The sequence below is a fragment of the Octopus sinensis genome, linkage group LG21, assembly GCF_006345805.1.
Source record: "Octopus sinensis linkage group LG21, ASM634580v1, whole genome shotgun sequence".
NCBI lineage: Eukaryota > Metazoa > Mollusca > Cephalopoda > Octopoda > Octopodidae > Octopus > Octopus sinensis.
The window spans coordinates 28144780-28169726 of record NC_043017.1 but is presented as its reverse complement, the minus strand read 5'-3'; the positions used below and the strand labels follow the sequence as shown (position 1 = coordinate 28169726).

General features: G+C 36.1%; 1 protein-coding gene across 1 annotated transcript in view; it reads right to left on the bottom strand.

The window, feature by feature from the left end:
* LOC115222821 (glutamate receptor ionotropic, kainate 2-like) overlaps nucleotides 1-24947 on the bottom strand; it is a 310276-nt gene that overhangs the window by 162269 nt on the left and 123060 nt on the right. Inside the window, 2 exon segments of the mRNA XM_036511777.1 lie at nucleotides 1399-1566; nucleotides 21736-21789. Of these exon segments, the coding sequence (XP_036367670.1) occupies nucleotides 1399-1566; nucleotides 21736-21789 (222 nt within the window).

Here is a 24947-nt window from a genome sequence, read left to right as displayed (position 1 = left end):
AAGCTTTGCTATTTAATATAAGCATTAATATATTTTAAACGAAAAAAATATGGCAAAAAAATCGTTGTATCGACGTAAACATAACCAGTTATCCAACGAAATGTTTTCGTTCGTTGAGATGTCTTTACAAACGGCGATTATCGTTTCGTTATTATCTCGTTCAATTAGTTTGTTATTGGTTGTACAGATAATGTATAGTATTACAAAGTTATTTATTTCAATATATTTCTTGAAGGATATGCACCGAATGACATGGAAATATTTAGCCTATTTTCTTAATATTTTAATACATGAATCTACTTGAACACTGCCGATATTAAACGTAACTTGTCTCGTGAAAATATTTGAATAAGAAAACATTGGTATCAGAACAAAAATGTTTGCAATACTATGATTTTAGTTGTATGCTTCAAATATCCTTGTAAGAATATAATCATTGTATATACATACATACATTCACACATATGTATACATCACACACACATATATATACGATGAGAGATTGATATAAAAAGATCACATAAGCAGAGCAAATATATTTACTCACTATCATACTTGAGCGTACACATAGAGAGATAAATATGCATATAAGCACAGACACATACACACATAGTTAATTATTGCTTTTTAAATATTTGCTACCGTGTCACATCGTATGAGATTATGAATAATATCCATAAGGACAGACAATCTTCAATTTTGTTTGTCCTACATGGTCTCTCAACACAGCATTTTACATATTGTTATTTATAACTTCATGTGATGTGCTTCAAGAGTCAATATTACAAAGAAAGAATTATTTCGCGTTCTCTCGAAAGTTATTGATACTTATTGATATCGAAAATATTATATATGTATAAGAGCGTGTGAGTGAGAGAGAGACACACAGACAGAAAGCGAGGGAGAGAAAGAGAGTTTGTGTGTGTGTGTGTGCATGCAACCATAGCCCCACTTGCGTATTTGCGTAATTGTCTGTCTGTATGTGTCTCTTCTCATGCTCGCCTTTTCTTTACAGAGATACTTATAAAATAGAGCTTAAAAGAAACTCCCAGATTTCAACTCACACAATTCTCAAGTATGAACATATAATTAGACAAATAAATATTCTCGCTAACACAACTCCCACTGGCTTATTTCTTTTTCATGAACGCTCGTCATGAACTTAGGTTAATGAGACGGTTGTGACCTATAAAGTCTTGAGAAGGAACCAGAAAGAGACGTGTGAACATGCAATGCGTATGTGCACAGTGAATTCATGAAACGGAAGACAAGAATAAAAGTAGTTATATGGTGGTCTGCAGGCCACATCTGACACCACTATAACGCAGGCTTGCTACATTTTTTCTTGTTCTTTAAATCTTTCTCTCTCTTTTGCATAAAGATATAAATGTTACTTACTGACATGGATCCACTTTTGTTGAGAAGCTGTAAATCGGTTTGGATTTCGTATATCTCCATGTCCCGCATTATTTTGTTCGTGTAGCTGTTATCCGGGTCCACAATTCGAAAGCCGGTCAAATTCACAAAGTTGTGTTTGAAGTCCTCCATATCAATTGTTTCAACGTCCTGGAAGAATTAATAAACGAGAAATGAAACAAGTAAATACATACGCATGCACAAACACGCACACATTTATGTATATATATATATCTGCGTGTTGGTTGCTAATTAGTAAACAAATATTATAATGTATGAAATATCATTAGGAATTCAAATATAATAAGATATAATTAAAAAGAAGCCGCCCCACAAAAAAAACCCACAAGTTTAACAGGTCCAAGGAAAGAACCAGTCGATTATATCGACCCGCCAGTTCCTTAGTAGCTGATTGGTACATTATTTTATCAACTCCGAAAATAATGAAAGCAATGTTTGAACCCCAAAAGCAAAAAACTGTCAAGACTATATATATATATATATATATATATATATACATGCATATTCAAAGGCTAAGGAGCGGCTATGTGGTAAGAAGCTTACTTCCCAACCACATGGTTTCAGGTTGAGTTCCACAGATGGCATCTTGTGCAAGTGTCTTTCACTTGAGTCCTTGGCCGGCCAAAGCCTTGTAAGTGGATTTGGTAGACAGAAACTGAAAGAATCCTGGTGTTGGTCAAAACGGACTGATAGAATAAGTACCAGACTTAAAATGAATAAGCAAGCACTAGGGTCACTTCATTCGACTAAAAATTCCTCAAGGTCACGCTCTAATGACCGATGCAAGTAAAAGACAAAAATTTGCGTATGGATGAATGAATGGATGGGTGGAAACAATCTACTAATTGTATTTGTACGTATATGTATATGAGAATAACATAAGTGGAACAAAAGCACACACGAAGACGAAAAGTGTCACTGAAGAGGTCACAGATGTGTGACGAAAGATTTGCGGATAATGAACACGAGTTAAAATAAGAGCAGTAATAAACGAATGAAGAACAATATATAGTGCGTGTGTTTATTTAGCAAATAGATAGGTGCAATGGCCCATTGGTTAGGGCAGCGGACTCGCGGTCGTAGGATCGCAGTTTCGATTCCCGGACCAGGCGTTGTGAGTGTTTATTGAGCGAAAACACCTAAAGCTCCACGAAGCTCCGGCAGGGGGTGTTGGCGATCCCTGCTGTACTCTTTCGCCACGACTTTCTCTCACTCTTTCTTCTGTTGGCCTGCTCGCTTAGTCAGAGGGGTGGCGCTATTGACAGCTAAAACAATGCGCTTCGCATTGTGACCAGCGATGTGTAACAACATCTGATGACCTGGTCGATCACGGTGATCACGGTGACATATATATATATATATATATATATATATATATATATATGGTTGGTAAACGCTTGTTACGATCTCAAGGTTACGTCATAGCTAATTGGGTTAAGGGTATAGTGCTAAAATGTGACATGATTTCCTCGAGGAAACGGGACAGAGTTTTGCTGCAAAGCTACAGAGAACAATGATAGGACAACCAGAAAGCGTGTGTTTCTGCATGCTGGTAAGAATATACACAATAGATGTAAACGATTGATTAATGCTGAAGTAAAATTTCCTTGGAATAAGCGCTGCCGTGAGATTGATGTTTTAATTGTACAGATAGCAATTCTTTTGTTGTTAAAATATATATTGTTCCTTGCTTAATCTGCCCCAGAAATTCCTATTGCAAATATGCAAGAGAGCTTTCTTCCTATACACGTCAGTCCGAAGAATAAAAACGCCATTGTGACGTCACCTCAATTTCTGTTTTATCTTTTGTTCGCGTATTCTGGTTCTTTCATCAACTTGTATTGTCCTATTCACTATTTACTGATCCCAGCATCGCTAGTATCTGGAACGTGTCCGTGTCTATCTTAAAAGGCTATCTAACTCTTTATAACTGCTGGATACATTCTTTAAATGCTTTACTATTTTAAATTTATTGTCCTCCTAATGCACATCATTAACACGGTAATCGCCATCATCATAGCATCAAAGGAACGTATTTGCTTTTAAGCTTACATTTATATACCGTTATAATAGTACTTCCGTTATGCTATGTTTATTAATACAGTTTTATGAGTTTTGCTATAGAAAATAATGTTCGTTATATTGCTTTACTAAGTAGTAGCAAGCCTCCATTCAATATTTTTAAATGATCTTCGTATTCAGATCTTGCATCGGAGGTAAAAATATATACGAGCTTCCACAATACATTTTCGCTCTACGTAGTCGCAACTGAAAATTTCGGAATGTATGTTAAGTGATTTAGCGAGATTGTTCTATTTCCGTTCGTATTTTGTTAGCAACGATTCTCCAAATCCTAATTTTCCACCCAGGAAACATGTGTCATTTGAATCATAGACATATAAGTATTCCTTTGACTACAATACACATCTTTTTTTCTATGTAACAACCTTTTGGCTGTTACATATTCTCAATTGAGATCGAATTTGTTCAAACAAGTCAAAATCAGTTTAGTTCAATAGATATTTAATACAAGACAATATTGGATATGTACGGAGACCCATTTAACGTCGTTCATTATCCTCGCCATACGTATCTCATATGCATATTCTAGTTTAGGTTTTCTGTTTTTTTCCTTTTTTTGTTTTTTTTTTGTCTCTTATTTTGTGATTGTCTTATGTTGTTCGTAATCGAATCCAAACTCTTGTGAGAATGATGTACTGCAGTGATAATCGATTTAAATCTAATCCAATTTCTGGGGAGATTTTTACTACTGCAGTGGTTGATCGATTTCTTTTTGTTTGTTTATTTCTTTTTTTCTTTCGGTCATTCTTCTTCTTCTTCATCATCATGGTTGTTACCTTTCTTTTTATTTTACTTTTCCCTCGTCCCCATCTACTACTACAACTATTATTACTACTAATGCTGCTGCTACTACTACCACTACTACTAATGCTACTACTGTTGTTACTACTACTACAACTACTTCTACTATTACTAATATTACTGCTGCTACTACTACTACTACTACTGTTGCTACTACTCCTACTACTAATACTACTGCTGCTACTTTTACTACTAGTGGTGATGCTGCTGCTGCTACTACTACTACTACTACTACTACTGATACTACCACTGCTACTACTAATACTACTGCTGCTACTTTTACTACTAGTGGTGATGCTGCTGCTGCTACTACTACTACTACTACTACTACTGATACTACCACTGCTACTACTAATACTACTGCTGCTACTTTTACTACTAGTGGTGATGCTGCTGCTGCTACTACTACTACTACTACTACTACTACTGATACTACCACTGCTACTACTAATACTACTGCTGCTACTTTTACTACTAGTGGTGATGCTGCTGCTGCTACTACTACTACTACTACTACTACTGTTGCTACTACTCCTACTACTAATACTACTGCTGCTACTTTTACTACTAGTGGTGATGCTGCTGCTGCTACTACTACTACTACTACTACTGATACTACCACTGCTACTGCTGCTACTAGTACTACTACTGCTGCTGCCGCCGCCCCTTCCGATGCTATGAATTCGGTTGTTGATGGAGTTGTGCTGGTGGTTAATAATAATGGAGGCCAGGAAGTTGACAACGACAGCAGAGACGTTGGCAAGGGGAAAACGGAAGAGGATGCTGCTGATGATGATGATACTAATGCAAATAGTATCAACTTCAGCTCTACCAAAGCTTCCACTACTATCACTACTACTTACAAAACTATTATTACGGCTACTACTGTTGTTACTACTACTACTTCTACTACTAATATTACTGCTACTACTAATAATAATAATACTACTGTTGCTACTACTATTAGTACTACTAGTGGTGATGCTGCTACTACTACTAGTACTACTACTACTACTACTAGTGGTGATGCTGCTGCTGCTACTACTACTACGACTACTACTAGTGGTGATGCTGCTACTACTAGTACTACTAATACTACTAGGACTGCTGATGTTTCTACTGCTAGCACTACTACTACTAATACTACCTCTACTACTACTACTGGTGATGCTACTACTACTACCTCTACTACTATTGCTGCTACTACTACCACTATTGCTGCTGCTCCTACTACTACTACTACTAAACTACTACTACTACTCTTATAATTTTATCTTCTATTTCTACTTCGTCATATTTATTCATTTCCTCCTTGCCTAATCATCACAATCACAAACCGTTATTATGTTCCCGATCCTCCCAAACACCCCTATCATCATCATCATCATCATCACCACCATCCTTCTTTTCGTACTCCACCTCCTCGTCCTCATCACACACTTTCTCCTCCTCCTCCTCATCATCATCAATACGTTTATCCTCACTCTGTTTGTCGTAAGAGTACTTTCAACATAATGACTATAATCGCCATCATCAGAAGTTGAAAGAAAAAAATATTTGCTTTGAAATAAGATAAATTTGCATTGACGTCGTTTTTGCTTATCTCAGTTGTTTGTTATCAATGTATATTCATCCGTATACATTCATAAAAATACATAAGAAACAAAAATAAAAAGGAAAAAAAAAATGAGGAATATTAATCACACTACAAGAGACCGAGATTAATTTCACTCAAGTTGTCTTAAATTGTTCAGAAATGGCGCAGGGAGGAATAACACACACATATGTATATACGTCTATATAGATACCTACGTACGTATATCGTGCGTGTGTATGTATGTGTGTATATATATCTATATATATATATATATAATTATGTGACCGCGTGTGTATCGTTGGCGATTTTCTTTCTCCGTCTTCCCTTCCTTGGACACTCTCTCTCTTTCTCTTTTACTTGTTTCAGTCATTTGACTGCGGTCATGCTGGAGCACCACCTTTCATCGAGCAACTCGACCCCGGGACTTATACTTTTGTAAGTCCAGTACTTATTCTATCGGTCTGTTTTGCCGAACCGCTAAGTAACGGGGACATAAACACACCAGCATCGGTTGTCAAGCAATGCCAGCTTCTTTTTTCTATATTTCTGACGAAGAGCTCCGCTCGAAACGTTAAACCCCCCTGCTTTCTTTCGTTTACTGAACGTCTGATAACACTATACTTGTTCCACGTCCTCGCGTTGTTGTGTTTTCTCTTTGTTCATGTATGAATTAACTATATATATATATATATATATATATATATATATAATATATATATATATATATGTGTGTGTGTTTGTTGAAATGGAAAGATGAATTTTTTTGTTACAGATTATTCAAAAGTTTAACCGATACCTGGGTAGCAAAAATCACACCAGAAAAAACACGGTTGGAGATAAGACCATATGGTGTTGCAACCGTGCGTTGGTGCGGATAATTGAAGTTTAATATAATTAGTGAATGGAAGAAATGGAGTTGAACGAAGATTGTACAGAATTCCTTTTATTACATTCTACACATGTTTCAAAGGCCACAATTTTCCAAATTCTGATTAAATAAGGATACCATATTGCAGCTTTCTCTTCAGGAAAAACCAGGAATTACGTTGTCAGAACAAAACAAAACAGAGGCGCAGCAAAGCAATTCGAACGAGGACGCTCGTTAAGAGCCCATGGGTAAACTGTTTACCGTTGGAATACTTACAGGTCAGGCCGCGGTCAAATCTAGTAGGTGAGGAATTAATGAGAACAAGGGGTGTGGAGATGTTCTGTGTGACCAAAACTAATGTTCTGAATATTTAAAGAATACAGGGTGTATTTTTTAGGGGCGAGACAAAACCTACCTAAAAGCATGTATGTGTATACTAGCCTATGTATATACGGGGGCGCACACATATGGTATCCTTATTTAATCAGAATTTGGAAAATTGTGGCCTTTGAAACATGTGTAGAATGTAATAAAAGGAATTCTGTACAATCTTCGTTCAACTCCATTTCTTCCATTCACTTATTATATATATATTTATTTATACACACACAAAATAGGTATGTAACTACATGTGTATTGTTGGCGATACTTGACAACTAGTGTTGCTTTGTTTACGTCCCACTTATTTATCAATTCGGTAAAAGAGACCAATAGAATAATTATCATATATATATATATATATATATATATATATATATATATATAAAACAAAAAGCTCGTGGTCCATTTGTGCAACTAAAACCTTTCAAGGTGGCGCTCATGTATGGCCCTAATCCAATAACTGACACAAGTTAATAAAAGATAACTATATCACTTCGTTAATTAACAAATGCCGTAGTGTTTCTGTTTTCTTGAGGACATGTTACGTGTACACCTGCTTTTGAATTGGCTAAAAATTATATAGTGTACGTCTATATGATCAGGTTAAGAGGCTCTGGTTTTAAATAATCAATGATTTACCATTGTCATTTCCACTTAGGTGACATGTAATAGTGTTAGAGAGATAATGGTATACATGTTGCGTTTATGGTTGTATTCGTGTTTATTTTTGTTTTGTAATCAGCTCTTCAGTGAAGATATTTTTGTTGTTGTTGTTGTAGCTATATTTACAGTATTCTTATTTATATCGTGGTAGTATTCGTGGAAGTTAAGATTCTATGTATTTAGGATCGGAAACAGTTTCTAAGTATTAGAAATGTTACTTAAATTTCAATACATGGCTATGTTAGTGTTCACGTGTGTGTGCCGTGATGTATTTCTATGTAGATTTTATTTTTTACGCATTTCAGTAATTAGACTAATGGCATTTTGGGTGCTGGGGCATCGTCTTGAAGAATTTTTAGTCGAATGAATCGATATCAAGAACATTTTAAAGCTTGGTGCCTATTCTATCGGTGTTTACCGAACCGCTAATTTCCGGGTACGTAAACACACCAACACCGGTTATCACGTGGTGGTAAGGAACAAACACTGACGTAAACACACACCATCTCACATATTTTAATTTTAATTTTTTTTATTTATTTTATCTAGTTTCAGCTCACGAGCTGTGGCCATGCTGGGGCACCGCCATTCGGTGTTGCTACATGATTTTCCTTCACGAATGCTTTTTAGTAATTGCCATTTGGTGCATGAGAGAGTTCAATGCAGCTGCCCTCATCTGCACCTCCTGCTGTGAAGTTGGTTCATCTGGGACACCTGACAGGAAGAGATCTAGTTTTATTTTAAAGACATCTGCATCCAACCCATGCAGGTCTCTCAGGTCCTTCAGGAGGATATTGAAGAGCTGTGGGCCTCGGAAGCCCAGGCTATCACAGTATCTTGTCCTACATCTTGATGGCAAATTTGGAGTCCTTGGCACTATGAAGTGGCGCCCAGTTCTGGCATTTGTGTAACTCTAGAAGTCAAAGTTTGGGACATTACTCTCTTTACTTGTTTCAGTCATTTGACTGCGGCTGTGCTGGAGCACCGCCTTTTTATCGAGCAACTCGACCCCGGGACTTATTCTTTGTAAGCCTAGTACTTATTCTATCGGACTCTTTTGCCGAACCGCAAAGTGACGGGGACATAAACGCACCGGTATCAATTGTCAAGCGGGCTGGGGGGACAAACACAGACATACAAACATACACGCACACACACACATATATATATATACACATATATACGACGGGCTTCTTTCAGTTTCCGTCTACCAAATCCACTCACAAGGCTTTGGTTGGCCCGAGGCTATAGTAGAAGACACTTGCTCAAGTTGCCATGCAGTGGGACTGAACCAGGAACCATGTGGTTGGTAAACAAGCTACTTACCACACTGCCACTCCTGCGCATATACGTATATACGACGAGCTTCTTTCAGACTCTACAAAATCCACTCATAAGGCCTTGGTCGGCTCAGGGCTACAGTAGAAGTTACTGTCTGAAGGTGGTTGGGAAGCAAGCTTTATGTAGACACTTCTAATATAATGACTGGAATATATTCCGAAACAGACGAATTCTATCTTTTTGTAATCGTGTTCGTATTATTTGTACGTTACGTGAATTCTGTTTTAATCAGAATCTCTTCAAACGAATCAACGTTACACTGCGAGGAGCTACTAAATGACTATTCAATCCTTTACTAATGTTACCAACTAGAGTCTCTCTCCGATAATGGGAGGTTGATTAGATCGTTAGTATATAAGGTGCGTTTTATTAGTCTCACTAATTCAATACAAAACCCTTGCATACAAATAAGCTCTATAAGTATCCATTCGTAATCAAGATATATTATCGTCAATAAGATTACTATAACGATCTCCATCGTTGAATTTAATGAAGTGCAATTAAGCGATGCTATATTAACTCCAAATTTAGTCTTTAGCTGACAGTGAATTTAAAGAAAATTTATAATGCAAGACACAAGAGAATTATCTTTTAAAACAATTTCCATTATCAATACAATACAAATACGCCCACGGTTTAAATATATAAAATTTACTAACTCTTAAAATAATGGAATAGAATCTACTTGAAGCTGCACTGAAAATTTTCGCTACAGTAATATCAAATATGAGGAAGCCATGTTTACACAGACACAAATATACATATTTCTGAATACCTTAGTGTAGTTGTAACGTTAATATATATCTTGTCTTCTCAATGATAGATGCAGTCATAATGCATTGCGTTACCGAACGGAATGCTTTTCATGTGATGTCAGAATGGATATTGGTTTAACAATCTGCTCAGTTAAAAGCCAATATATGTAATTTGGATTCCATTTTCAGTTTTCAAAATACTGTCAATGGTTAAGTATATTTTGAGTTTTAAAAATAAACACAACAAACCCAGTAAAAGAGAGTAATTATTCATTTAAAATGCAATTCTATGAACACAATGATCCAGTAGCCATTAATTCTATATTCCATAGAAATATAGCAACTTTACAACTCACACAATATTATTAAATAGGCTTTGGATTTTGCTAACGTTAAGACATCTATCTTTTGAGACATTATCACCTACGGCTAGGCTAAAATAACGAATTTATATCCACAGACCACAGACGTTACAAAAATTGTGTTACAAATCTGTCCTTCGTTATGAGTTTATCTCTTATCTTTCCCTTGAAGTAGTCATTATACAGCGGCCATGCTGGGGCACAAACTTCAGCAACTTCAATCAATCAACCCCCTGCTACTTATATGTTGTTCAATCTGTTACTTATTCTATCAGGTCTTTCGCCGAACCGCTAAGTTATTGGGATGTAAACACATCAATATTTGTTGTCAGTCGGTTCTGGAACACACACATACTCACATATACACATACACGTGCACACACACACATACACATACACGTGCACATACACACACACACACAATACACGTGCACACACACACACACACACCACACGTGCACATACACACACACACACGTGCACATACACATACACACACACACGCACACACACACGTGCACATACACACACACACACGTGCACATACACACACACACACACGTGCACACACACACACACACACACACACACGTGCACACACACACACACACACACATATATATATATATATATATATATACACACACGCACACAAGAATTTCCGTCTTCCATATCCACTCACCACGCTTGGGTCGGCCCGACGCTATAGTAGAAGATACTTGCCCAGGGGGTTCCACAATGGGACTGAACCTGAAACCACAAGGTTGGGAAGCAACTTTCTACGAACAAAACCACGCCTGCGACAGTTTACAGAAATATATTTATTTTAAAACACGTTAAATAATCAGAAAAAATGTATGCCTCTAATATAATGGTTTCTTGGTGTTATTTCAGATTAATAAAGCGATGAGACGTCAGAGTTATTAAAGAGCCGGAAACAATTATAAGCAACATTTCTACCGGCATTTGGGCTCTTATTTCAAAAAGTGACATCTTCAAATTTAATCACCTTTAATCACTTGTGTCAATGACATAAATACCATTCGAGCACTGAGGTGTGTGTATGCGTGTGTGTGTGTGTGTGTGTACGATTTGTATAGGCACAGAGATGGTTCGTGGGTTAATAAGTTTGCAAATACGGTATTAGGGATTCGATCCAACACCATAACAGCAATCGTCAATTGTCTTCCACCTTGAATACGAGTTGACTAATGCCCTGTCAGAAGATTTTCTACACGCATTTTACGTACATATGCGCCCGCTCATGTGTGTATGTGCGCGTCTGTCAGTCCCTGGGTGTGCGCATGAAGAGTGTGTGTGCCATTAGACAAGATGTCAATTGAAAATTGATCTATAATCAAACGTCTAATAAATTTGATTGTATCTTAGCATGGCCTCTTTCATTTAGGTAATATTCTATATTCACTTTGAAAATCCATATCAACGTCCACGAATATATATATATATATATATATATATATATATATATATATATATAGATATAATATATATATAGATATATATATATATATATATATATTATATATATATATATATATATAATATATATATATATAAATAAGAACTATACGTAGAGGCGCAATGGCCTAGTGGTTAGGGCGCGGACTCGCGGTCCGAGGATCGCGGTTTCGATTCTCAGACCGGGCGTTGTGTGTCTTTATTGAGCGAAAACACCTAAAAGCTTCTACGGGCTCCGGCAGGGGGTGGTGATCCCTGCTGTACTACTCTTCACACCACAATGGCGGTGCCCCAGCATGGCCACAGCTCAAGAGCTGAAACTGGAAAAACAAAAAACAAACAAAAATAGGTAATCATACAGTCATATATGTATGTATACAAATATGTATATTTGTTCATATGTGTATGTGTATATATATATATATGCATATGCAGACATACATACACAAACACACACACACATATATAGCTGCGTGTTTTCGAGTGTGCGCATATAAGTGATTACGTACGAAAATGAAATGTATATTTACACAAATATATCCCCGTATGCATATTGGTGTTTATACGCAAGCAGAATCACCTACACATGTATGCACAAATATATTTATGCATATATACACATGATTTTGAATGCACACATACAGAGATGCATTTATATATATGTATATATAATCATATATACATTTATTAAATATATATATATACAATTATATATGTGTTTATATATATATAATTATATATGTGTTTATATATATAATTGTATATGTGTTTATATATATATAATTGTATATGTGTATATATATATAATTATATATGTTTATATACATATATATAATTATATATGTGTTTATATATATAATTATACATGTGTTTATATATATATATATAGTTCATGTGTAAAACGTGTGCTTTGGGGACTGGGGGAAAAATATGAAGCATAGCAAGTTAATTAGAATATAGTGACATTATTTCTGTTGTAGTTGATTAGAATTTTTCAACAATAATCTGGGGACGCATGATGATGAGAACACTTCAAATTAGAACATATTATTAGCATCATGAAATATACAAAGAAAATATGCAGACGAATTAAAGAGACAAAGCGGGATAAAATATATTAGAAATTATGAATGTAACAGTAGGAAATCTAATTTTCTTAGCTCAGCAGATTCGTTCTAAACATATATCATATGGAACTTCTCTTCCTCAGGTACACACTCACACACAGATGAGTTATATATTAAATGTACATGCTTATGTAAATACGTTTTTATATAATGTAATATCCTGTATACATACATATGTATGTGTGTATGAGTATATATATATATATAAATACATATACATATATATATACATACATATATACACGTATATACATATACGTATATACATAGACGTATATATACATACACGTATATATACATACACGTATATACATATACATATATGTACTATATATTATATATATATATATATATAACGTATATACATATACGTATATATATAATATTACATACATACGTATACGTATATATACAACATACATATACGTATATATATACATATACGTTATATATATATATATATACTTATATATTATATACATATATATACAATCATACGTATATATTTATACTATATATACATATACGTATATATTATAACATTATACGTATATATTTATACATATATACACATATAACATATATACATATATATACCTATATACATATATATACCTATATACATTATATACATATATACATATATATATATAATATATATAATATATATATATATTATATATAATATAATATATATATATATATATATATATATATATAATATAATATATATACACACATAGATTGTGCAAATCTGCTTCGTGCCTAAGTTCTACATATTTCTAATTAGCAACTTTATAGATTATGTTTTCGTCCTTGAAATTTTTTCGAGTATTGTTTCAGTTACCTGCAATCTAAATTGCATTCCCTGCGTGATCATCACATTTTCTTTACCTTCTTTTTTATTGCTAATGCAAATTTACCTTGACTATAATATATTTGTGATTCATATCTATGATTGCAATTTTTTTACGTTGTCCCTAGGATATGAAATTATTATTTGATCTGAAAATCGCGATGAATTTATATTTATTTAACATGTTAAAAACCAGTTGGCCACTGTGTGTGTGTATATATATATATATATATATCATATATATATGTGTGTGTGTGTGTTTGTTTCCCTCTCCCAACATCGCTTGACAACCGATGCTGGTGTGTTTACGTCCCCGTAACTTACCGGTTAGGCAAAATAGACCGATAGAATAAGTACCAGGCTTACAAAGAATAAGTCCAGGAGTCGATTTGCTCGAATAAAAGGCGGTGCTCCAGCATGGCCACAGTCAAATGACTGAAACATGTGAAAGAGTATATATTAATAATGAATTATAACTTCTATATATTGTCACTGAATTCTGTATATTTCCTTGGGACAATATTTCTATTCCTGTTCTCTTTGATCGTACGATGAAGAAATATTTAGGCTTTATAACCCTATTACGAGTATAAATTTAACTATGGAAGGAAAACATGTTTATTCATATACATTGCAACAATGTTCACTGTTTGTCTTAGGGATATCCTGTCGGTTGACATGATGCTGAATCGGACGGGAAATTGGATCCGTTAAAATTCATATACCCAACCAATGGATCCAGTGTTAACTTGAAACTTGGAGTGACCGGATAAGGATATCACGAGTACCATTAATACTATTGAAGAACATAGGTGCAGACATTGCTGTGTGGTAAGAAGCCAGCTTCCCAATCGCATGGTTTTGAGTTCAGTCCCACTGCATACACCTTGGCTAAGTGTCTTCTATTATAGCCTGTGGCCGACCAAAGCGTTGGGAATGGATTTGGTAGAAGGAAACTGAAGGAATACCGTCGTATATGTATGTATGTATATATGTATGTATATTTATGTGTGTGTGTTTATGCTTGTGGTTGTCTTCCCATCGTCTCTTGACAACCGATGTCGGTGTGCTTACGCCTCCGTAACTTAGCGTTTCGGCAAAAGTGACGGATAGAATAAATACTAAGCTTACAAAGAATAATTTCTAGGGGCGATTTCTTCGACTAACACTCTTTTAGACGGTGCTCCAGCATGACCGGGGTCAAATGGCAGAAACAAGTAAAAGAATAAACGAATATATATATGGTTACAAATGCAAAGTTTCTGAACTTGAAATTATAGACATTCGGTTTTCAAACAAACATGTTCTGAATATTTCGTGACACTAGAGGTATTACTCTTTTACTTGTTTCAGTCATTTGACTGCGGCCATGCTGGAGCACCGCCTTTAGTCGAGGAAATCGACCCCAGGACTTATTCTTTGTATGCCCAGTACTTATTCTATCGGTCTCTTTTGCCGAACCGCTAATTTACGGCGACGTAAATACGAGAGCTTCGGTTGTCAAGCGATCATGGGGGGACAAACACAGACACACCACACATATATATATATATATATATATATATCACCATGTTGATTCGCTAGCCGCTGCACGTATTTTTTTCTCTCCTTGTTTCTTTCTGTGTTTCTTTTCTGTGTATCTTTCTGTTGAAGAGCGTAGGCTCGAAACGTAAAAGACTTATTTTATTTATATTCCTGAGCGCCATCCTAATACATTTGTTTGTTTGTACTCCACCTGCCTTCGTCTTTTGTTTATTTTCATAAAGTTTCCCGTTATATATATATATATATATATATATATATATATACGACGGGCTTCTTTTCAGTTTCCGTCTACTAAATCCACTCACAAGGCTTTGGTTGGCCCGAGGCTACAGTAGAAGACGCCCTTTCTTTTTTAAATCACTAACTACCTGCATATTAAGATCTATTATACATTTTATTAACCAGATGCAGTTTTACCCGACCAAAGGTTTACACTTCTTGTTTGTAGCACAGGTGCTTTATCTCAAGTGATATTCTACAATCTTTGCTGAAGCTTGCACTTCAGTGATCTGTTTCTCTAGTTTCATGTTGCATAGGGGTTAGCCAACAGCTAATATAAAATGTGTGCCGTTGTAGCACCCTACAGATAGCCAACTTATGCAACAGCATACGTAAACTGCGAACTTATCCTACTTTTGGAAGCAGGCCGTTGTTAAGGAATGCCTTAGTTATGCCACTAGGATTATCAATGAAAAATCCTCTCAGTATTTATGTTCACTTCTGTTCATGGTGCCGGTTCATGTCGGTTTATAGTTAGTCAACGAGTGAGTTACATCTTCATTCAGAAATTGAGGCAAAGATTGAGCAATTTCTTCTACTACCAACGTATTTTTATATGACTCTGGCATTTCATTATAAATGCCGGGGAGAAAAAATTCCGTGTACACATCACCATTCTGTAGTTTGGCTTAGTTTTGATAGCCTTCTGACATACATTATTTTTGTATTGATGCCAGAGAAGATGTGGGTTTGTCAATTCCATCTGCTCTGAACAAGGAATTGTCTTGTTATTTCTTAACGAATCGAAACATTATTCATTTAAAAACTGGCATGTTTTCAGGGTGGAAGAAGAAACCATAGTCTGTAGAGGCGAATTGCGCACATTATCTGACCAGAAATAAATCTATTAATAAACTAAACGTACTTAGAATGGCGCACAAGAAGTTATATTCAAAGCACTATTCCTCTGAATGCGGTTTCTTTTAGTTAAGTTACACGTCTCCTAAATATTTTGTAAAAGACATGAGTACATCCCTCCTAAATATTTTGTAAAAGACATGAGTACATCCCTCCTAAATATTTTGTAAAAGACATGAGTACATCCCTCCTAAATATTTTGTAAAAGACATGAGTACATCCCTCCTAAATATTTTGTAAAAGACATGAGTACATCCCTCCTAAATATTTTGTAAAAGACATGACTACATCCCTCCTAAATATTTTGTAAAAGACATGACTACATCCAGGCATAAGCTGGTCCTTGAAATCCCTCTAACTATATGACCTTTAGATATCAACAATCATTTTACATACTCTTTTACTCTTTTACTTGTTTCAGTCATTTGACTGCGGCCATGCTGGAGCACCGCCTTTTAATAGAGCAACTCGACCCCAGGACTTATACTTTTGTAAGCCCGGTACTAATTCTATCGGTCTCTTTTTGCCGAACCGCTAAGTGACGGGGACTTAAACACACCAGCATCGGTTGTCAAGCAATGCTATGGGGACAAACAGACACACAAACACACACACGCACATATATATATATATATATATAATATATATACGACGTGCTTCCTTCAGTTTCCGTCTACCAAATCCACTCACAAGGCTTTGGTCGGCCCGAGGCTATAGTAGAAGAAACTTTCCCAAAAGTGCCACGCGGTGGGACTGAACCCGAAACCATGTGGTTGGTAAACAAGCTACTTACCACACAGCCACTCCTGCGCCTATACATATCAACAATGAATTCTCATTTATCGGTATAGTACATTACGTTGCTCTTCAAAGAAATTAGTATAACACTTAACGTAGAATGAATGAATGAATTGGAAATCTGCGTTCTGATATCAAGCAAAAACGCTGTAATAATATGTGGTTGTTTTCAAGTTTCTCCCCGGCCAGTCAAGATGAGCAATGAGAAATGTTTTGAGGAGAAATACACCTTAGAATGTTTAGTGCTTATATCAAACTAGCAGTATCGCCCGGCGTTGCTCGGGTTTGTAAGGGAAATAACTATAAAGCATTTTTAGAGAGTTATAGCCAAAAAATAGCAAAAAATGCATAAAAAATGGAAAAAAAAAATTATGGTAAATTTTTTTAAATCGTTGACTCATCGTAGACATTTTTAGAGAGTTACTTCCCTTATATTAAAAATATGCATTAAAATGGAAAAAAATGATGGTAAATTATTTTTTAAATCGTAGACTCATCGTAGACGCGCGCTAATACCTAGAAGGGCTTTATATGAATCACGACTATAAGATACCCGGTTTTCGTTAAACTGCACCGCAAAATGTGGGAGTAGTTAGGAATCTAAATCGTAGGAGACAGACAGCACACAACCTTACTTTTATATATAAAGATATGTATCCTCAGCGATCCTTATAAATAGAGGGTGTTAGATAAATTAAAGACCACAGAGATATTTTGAGATTAGACATATGCTGCATTCTTTGCGAAATTTAATCCGTTGCGATTTACATGAAAAGATAATGGTGAAGGAATTTGCAAGAAAAGATTTCTGTGGATGATTGTTATTCAGTTTTCCTAACATCCACAATCATAACCCCGCCGATCCGCTCCCTCTCTGTTTTTCTCAAACCGTATATGTGTCTCCCATTCAATATTTCTCTCTCCATTCCGTCATTGAAGAAAGAGATGAGGGAGTCAAATGAACAGGGAGAGAGAGGCAGAGGAAAAGGACGGAGGAGGATTTATTTCTTTATTCGGCCATGCTGGAGCACCGCCTTTAGTCGAGCAAATTGACCCCAGGACTTATTCTTTGTAAGCCTAGTACTTATTCTATCGGTCTCTTCGGTCTCTTATCGGACACACATTCTATCGGTCACTTATCAGAAACACCAACATATATATATATATGACGGGCTTCTTTCAGTTTCCGTCCATCAAATCCACTCACAAGGCTTTGGTCGACTCGGGGTTATAGAAGACACTTGTCCAAGGTGCCACGCAGTGGGACTGAACCTAGAACTATGTTGCTGTATTGTTGGTAAGCAAGCTACTTACCACACAGCCACTCATATATACATACATATATATATATATATATATATATATATATTATATATATATAATATATATATATATATATATATATATATATATATATATTATATACACACACACACATACACAATAGACTTCTTTCGGGTTCCATCTACCAAATCCACGCATGTAAATCTGAAAATGATATCTTTCGACACCTTTAAGATAGCATGTAAGCACAATCCTCTAATTAAAATATTTTATAGAGAAAAGAAACTAAATAAAATGAAACGAAAATATTTTTTTTTAAAATAATTCAGAGCGTATTGGTTTGTAAGTTATTTCTATTTCCGACATAAGGGAATAGGATTTTCATACAAAAGAATCTAAATGGAAAATTAACAAAACAAAGAACTACAGCATTTCTAAGAACTATTTGACAGATATATATTCGATAGTTTTAGAAAGGAAGGTATGATCCAAAAGTAAATAAAAATTATACAACATGACGTTTGAAAAATATACAGAGAAGTGACACACACACGCACACAGGCTCGCGCAGAGATAAAAGAAATTTGACGTACGCACTTATAGGTTACCATATATTTGTGTGAATGTATGTGCGAGGGAGAGGGAGAGAGAGAGAGAGAGAGAGAGAGAGAGAGATGCGTGCGTATTTACAGATTATGCACTTTGTACGTGTATTTATACATATAATAATATCCATATGAACACATATACATGTGTGCGTATGAGTGTGTATGTGTATATTATATATATATATATATAATATATATATATATATATATATGTGTGTGTGGTGTGTGTGTGTGTGTTGTGTGTGTGTGTGTGTGTGGTGTGTGTATACGTGCATTAATGTCTGTAAGGACGTGGGCGTACACGTCTATAAACGTATGCGTATGTATGTATTTATATATATATATATATATAGTTAATCCAAACAAGAAAGCTAAAAAAAAAAAAAAACACAACAACGCGAGGACGTGGAACAAATATAGTATTATTGGACGTTCAGGAAGGAAGGGAAGAAGAAGGGTTTAACGTTTCGAGCGGAGCTCTTCGTCGGAAACATAGGAGAAGGAAAGATTCAGAGAAGGGAAGTCAGAGGGAAAAAATCGCCAACAGTACACACGAGGTCACATTTTGTGTGGACGTGTATATATCTAGATGTGTACCTGGGTACATGTATCTATGTGTGTATATATATAAAAATATATGTATATATTATATTTATGTCAGGTCACTTTCGAGTGCTACTGGTAACATGTAACACAGTACAACCTGTTGCATGGTCGGGTCGTCGGCGACTAAACCGGCAACCCCACCAAGCTTGCTTGTTGAGGTGGGTATTTAGTTGACACCCTGCGGGATGAAAACCAAAACCCGTCGAAGGGCGGAGGAACTCTTGAGAGTCAACGGCCATCCAATAAATGTCTTAAGGCTGTATCATGCGCGGGGACATAGAAATAATCGGACTGAATACCCGATCGTACGGTTAAACCATTGGGAGTGAAGCACTCCTAGCCTTTGTTAGGGCATCCTTCTGGGAGAAGGTAACTCAGGTAACTGGGATAACTCCGACATAAAACTTGCGGCTCAGTGGTTACCGATGATGTTGACTTGTTATTCTTTTCGGATTATAGCTGCTGTTGCTTAGTGAGTGGGATTGACTCTGTGCAGAGCCTTTTCTCACTAAAAAAAAAAACCTCTTCTTGCACAGGCATTGCACGATAACAACATTGATCAAGCTTCGTGCAATGGACAAAATCAATAACGAGGGGGCAGCCACCATATATATATATATATGCGTGTATGTTTGAGTGTGTTAGTGTGGGCATATGCACACACAACACACATACATATGTATCTGTCACATTTTCCGTGGTTTCTTATATTTGTTAAAATGTCTATTTGACGAGCACTTGTTTATATCCTCCCTGATAGGATTGATGCATTGCTGATCATTATTTATTTTGTCTGATGTATTTTGAATGCATCCATCGAAATGTATGTCGAAGATATGAAGATATAAATGTCATATTGAGCGTTTGTCTCCGTTTTCAATTGTTTACCTATTTTCTCCTAAATACCACTTGCTTCTCCTCGGAATTAAATCCCACACAAGTGAGACCATTGTTTCCTGGGACACCTCAACCACATTCAGCTACCGTGTAATTATTAATTTGAAATAATATTATATATATAAAGTTAATCCAAACAAGAAAACACAAAGAGAAAACACAACAACGCGAGGACTTGGAACAAGTATAGTATTATTGGACGCTCAGGAAGGAAGGAAAGAAGGAGGGTCTAACGTTACGAGCGGAGCTCTTCGTCAGAAACATAGGAAAAGGAAAGATCCAAAGAAGGGAAGACGGAGGGAAAAATCGCCAACGGTACACACGCGACATATAAGAGGGATGACACTGAGTGGCCGCCTATATGCTATATATATATATAGAGAGAGAGAGAGAGAGAGAGAGGCGCAATGGCCTAGTGGTTAGGGCAGCGGACTCGCGGTCGAAGGATTGCGGTTTCGAATCCCAGACCGGGCGTTGTGAGTGTTTTTTGAGCGAAAACAACTAAAGCTCCATGAGTCTCCTGCAGAGGGTAGTGGCGATTCCTGCTGTACTCTTTCGCTACAACTTTCTCTCACTCTTTCTTCTGTTGGCCTGCTCGGTTAGCCAGCGGGGTGGCGTCATTTGAAGGCTAAAGCAATGCGAAGCAACATCTGATAGCTACATATATATATGCGTCTATGTTTGAGTGTGTTAGTGTGTGCATATGCACACACATACATATGTATCTCACATTTTCCGTGGTTTCTTATATTTGTGAAAATGTCTATTTGATGAGCACTTGTTTATATCCTCCCTGACAGGATTGATGCATTGCTGATAGCCTGGTCGGTCACGGTGATCACGGTGATATATATATGTGTAATATATATATATAACCGTCCGCTACGACGGTATTGATCACCATTCCGTTATTGCATACTAATATATCGACGACAATCAGATACTCAATGCATCGCCAGAATAGACTTTACCAGAATATACCATCACACACTCGGTCTCTCATACGCACATGAACATACATGCAAGCATACATACGCACACACACACGTGTGTGTGTATGTATCAAATGACAGGGAACGTCTTAGAAGGGAAATATGAAGAATGTACTCACCAAAGTTGTTAAAATATAATGATGGTATGGATCTACCATTCCTTCTTGTAATGCCTGTAAAACATCATATATGAAAATATAATACCATATCACAATGTAACTGTATAACAATAAATACACACACATATATATACACATACATACTTTCTTCCATGCACACACACACACATATATATATATATACATATACCGGAGTAAACACATAAATGTGAAACAAGGTGGAAAAAAGAGTACTCAAATACCAGTGGTAGAGTAATATGCTTTATTTTAAGCAGCAGAAAATAAAGTATATATACATATATATATATATATAAGGTAAAACGAAACAGCGAAAAAATGGGCCAAGCTAAAGTGGCTTGAACTTGTAGATCATCCACTCCTTACAATGAATATTTGTATGTCTATAATATTCTTTTCTACTCTAGGCAGAAGGTCCGAAATTTTGGTGGAGGGTGCCAGTCGATTGGATCGATCCAGTATGCAACTGATACTTAATTTATCTACCCAGAAAGGCCTCGGTGGAATTTGAACTCAGAACGTAACGGCAGACGAAATACCTGTATCTTTACTACCCACAAGGGGCTAAACACAGAGAGGACAAACAAGGACAGACAAGATCCGCCGAGGTCGACTTTGCCTTTCATCCTTTCCGGGTCGATTAAATAAGTACTAGTTACGCACTGGGGACGATGGAATCGACTTAATCCGTTTGTCTGACCTTGTTTGTCCTCTCTGTGTTTAGCCCCTTGTGGGTAGTAAGGAAATAGGTAGTTCATCTTTACGTTCTGAATTCAAATTCCGCTGAGATCGACTTTGCCGTTCATCCTTTCGGAATCGATAAATTAAGCACCAGTTGCATACTGGAGTTGATCTAATCGACTGGCCTCCTAATCGATCTAATGGACTGACTATAACTTTGAATTAGTCTTCCGTCTCTTCACACCAAATACATCGCATTTTCAGTGTTGTAAAACATTCCCTTTGTTATACGTGTTCAGGATTTTGAAGTCGTTCGACCAATGTCTCTGGAACTACGAAAATATGTTTTTTGCTCCCCTAATCTTTTTCTATTATTTTTTTCAGCTGTATTAACCCTAACGCTTGATTTCTCCGCACACGGATATTGTAGAAGTCTATTTTTTAACGCTAAGTTTAATAGTGAAATTTGAAATCCACGGCTTTATCGCTGGCCTTGTAAAATTAGTGGTGGGAAGAACTGAAAACTCCTCGGCTGGTGCAGCGCAAGACGAAGCATCAAATATAAAGTTATTCGGTGCCAATGATGGCAATAGTGTAGATTCAGTGAATGGTATTCAATAACTCGGTGACGTTGTTATTCCAAGCAAAAATTATGTTTACAACTCAGTATACGCCCCTCACGTAACTGAGGCTCCTAATATATTAGTGTATAGAACAAAATATATATTTTAGGGATGAACAAAGACAGAGATCAGAAAGGTTTCCATATATGATGTTCAAGCTTTCTGTTTGCGTGAGGATAGGAGGAGAGTTTGGTGTTCTTTCCCAAAATATAGCTTGATATATTAGTGAAATGCAATGTGACTGAAGTGCTTTTATTGCAAGTCATTAAATGTCCCTCTACATAGTCGTGCAATATGCTAGAAATAGGAACTAAATTTCGATCAAGTCATAGAGCTCTGTCATTTAAAACTGGAAGGACGGCTCGAATGATGATATCCTAGATAAAATGCGTCAAATACAAAGATTCGATTCGAATGATTTTGATCGTTGATCAGTTTGATCATAGCAACAAATTTCCCTATATTCATGCATTTCTGTCTTTAAAAGTTAAGAAAAACCTGAATAAATTTAAAAGATTCTAGGAATATTTTGTCCGTAAAATTAAGAAGGGATTATCGTCAATGGAACGATTTCGATCTTTTGTCGGAAGGATTATTGCACTGATCTGGATCTAAGCAACAACAGAAACGCCATAATAAGTCACTTTGAGATTTAATAATATAATTAATTGTTTTGAGTATCTATGGTTGTTCGATTCAACCGACAAGGCCTGTGTCAATGGTAGTTAAATTTATACTAAACCAATGATCTCTTCTGGATCAGCAAGATAAACATCTGCTATATACTAGGATTGATTTACCAGAATGTGTCATTGCATATAATCTCTAACCTTTGTGCCAAAGTTATAAATCAGCATTTTCCTCAAGATGCGGCATAGACTGCCAGAATTATTACAGCGACAGACAATAGCTTGCAGTATTTAGTAACGCTATTTCCTTTCTAGTTTCAATTCCTGCTCCGGTCAACTATTTCTTTCATCTTTACCCGACTGATAATCGTAAATATCGACATTCATTAGTCGTGACAGTTAAATCATGTACAACGCTCTTCCACCAACCAACCAATATCATATGACTGTGTGCTAATATCAGAAATCAATGTTCTGCGACTGAGGACATATATCGATAGTGAAACATGGTATAAGTGATACAAATATTTATAGCCTCTATTTGCTGTAGTCGACATTCATAGATCAAGCCTAAATGGACCAGTCTGCCCAATATATTCATTTGTGATCCTCAAAGATCCCCTGTATTTTACTAGGGCTACAGTCATTCTACTGTGTTTCTTTATTAGTTCATGGCGTTTTTGTTTTCACGTACGAATTACAATGTATATCACTTATCGCTGTTATGGTTGCCATTTAAGAGAGAGATAGAGAGAAATGCAGAGCATCCTACTGTAACTAGCGCTTCACTTAATGATTTTATCACCGGAAAGCAATGGATACATACCAAGGTCAGATCTTGCAAGAGCAGTGACTAGATAATACCCATGGAGATATCATGAATCCCTTGTCTACACAACGTGGACGATGCTCCTAAATAAAAGAGCATACTTCATGTTGGAACAGGTAACGACTCCGAAGCAGCATGTGCAACGAATGTGGAAATGATGGAACCCCCTGTGAAGCTTGCGTAACACACAGCAATAGAAGCTGCAAGTTAAATTTGCAGTATTTATTTACGGCTCTTCACATTCCGATTTCATATCCCACTGAAATTAACTTCTGATTTTCATTCTTCCATGAGCATTAAGATAAAGTATCATCCAAACAACAGTGACGGATTAGTGGCCTTCATTGTCACACCTTAAAAGTATTTGTGGCCTTCTACCTAACTTTGAAATGAACATCGGCTAATCTATGTTTATGTCGCACAAATCAAGAA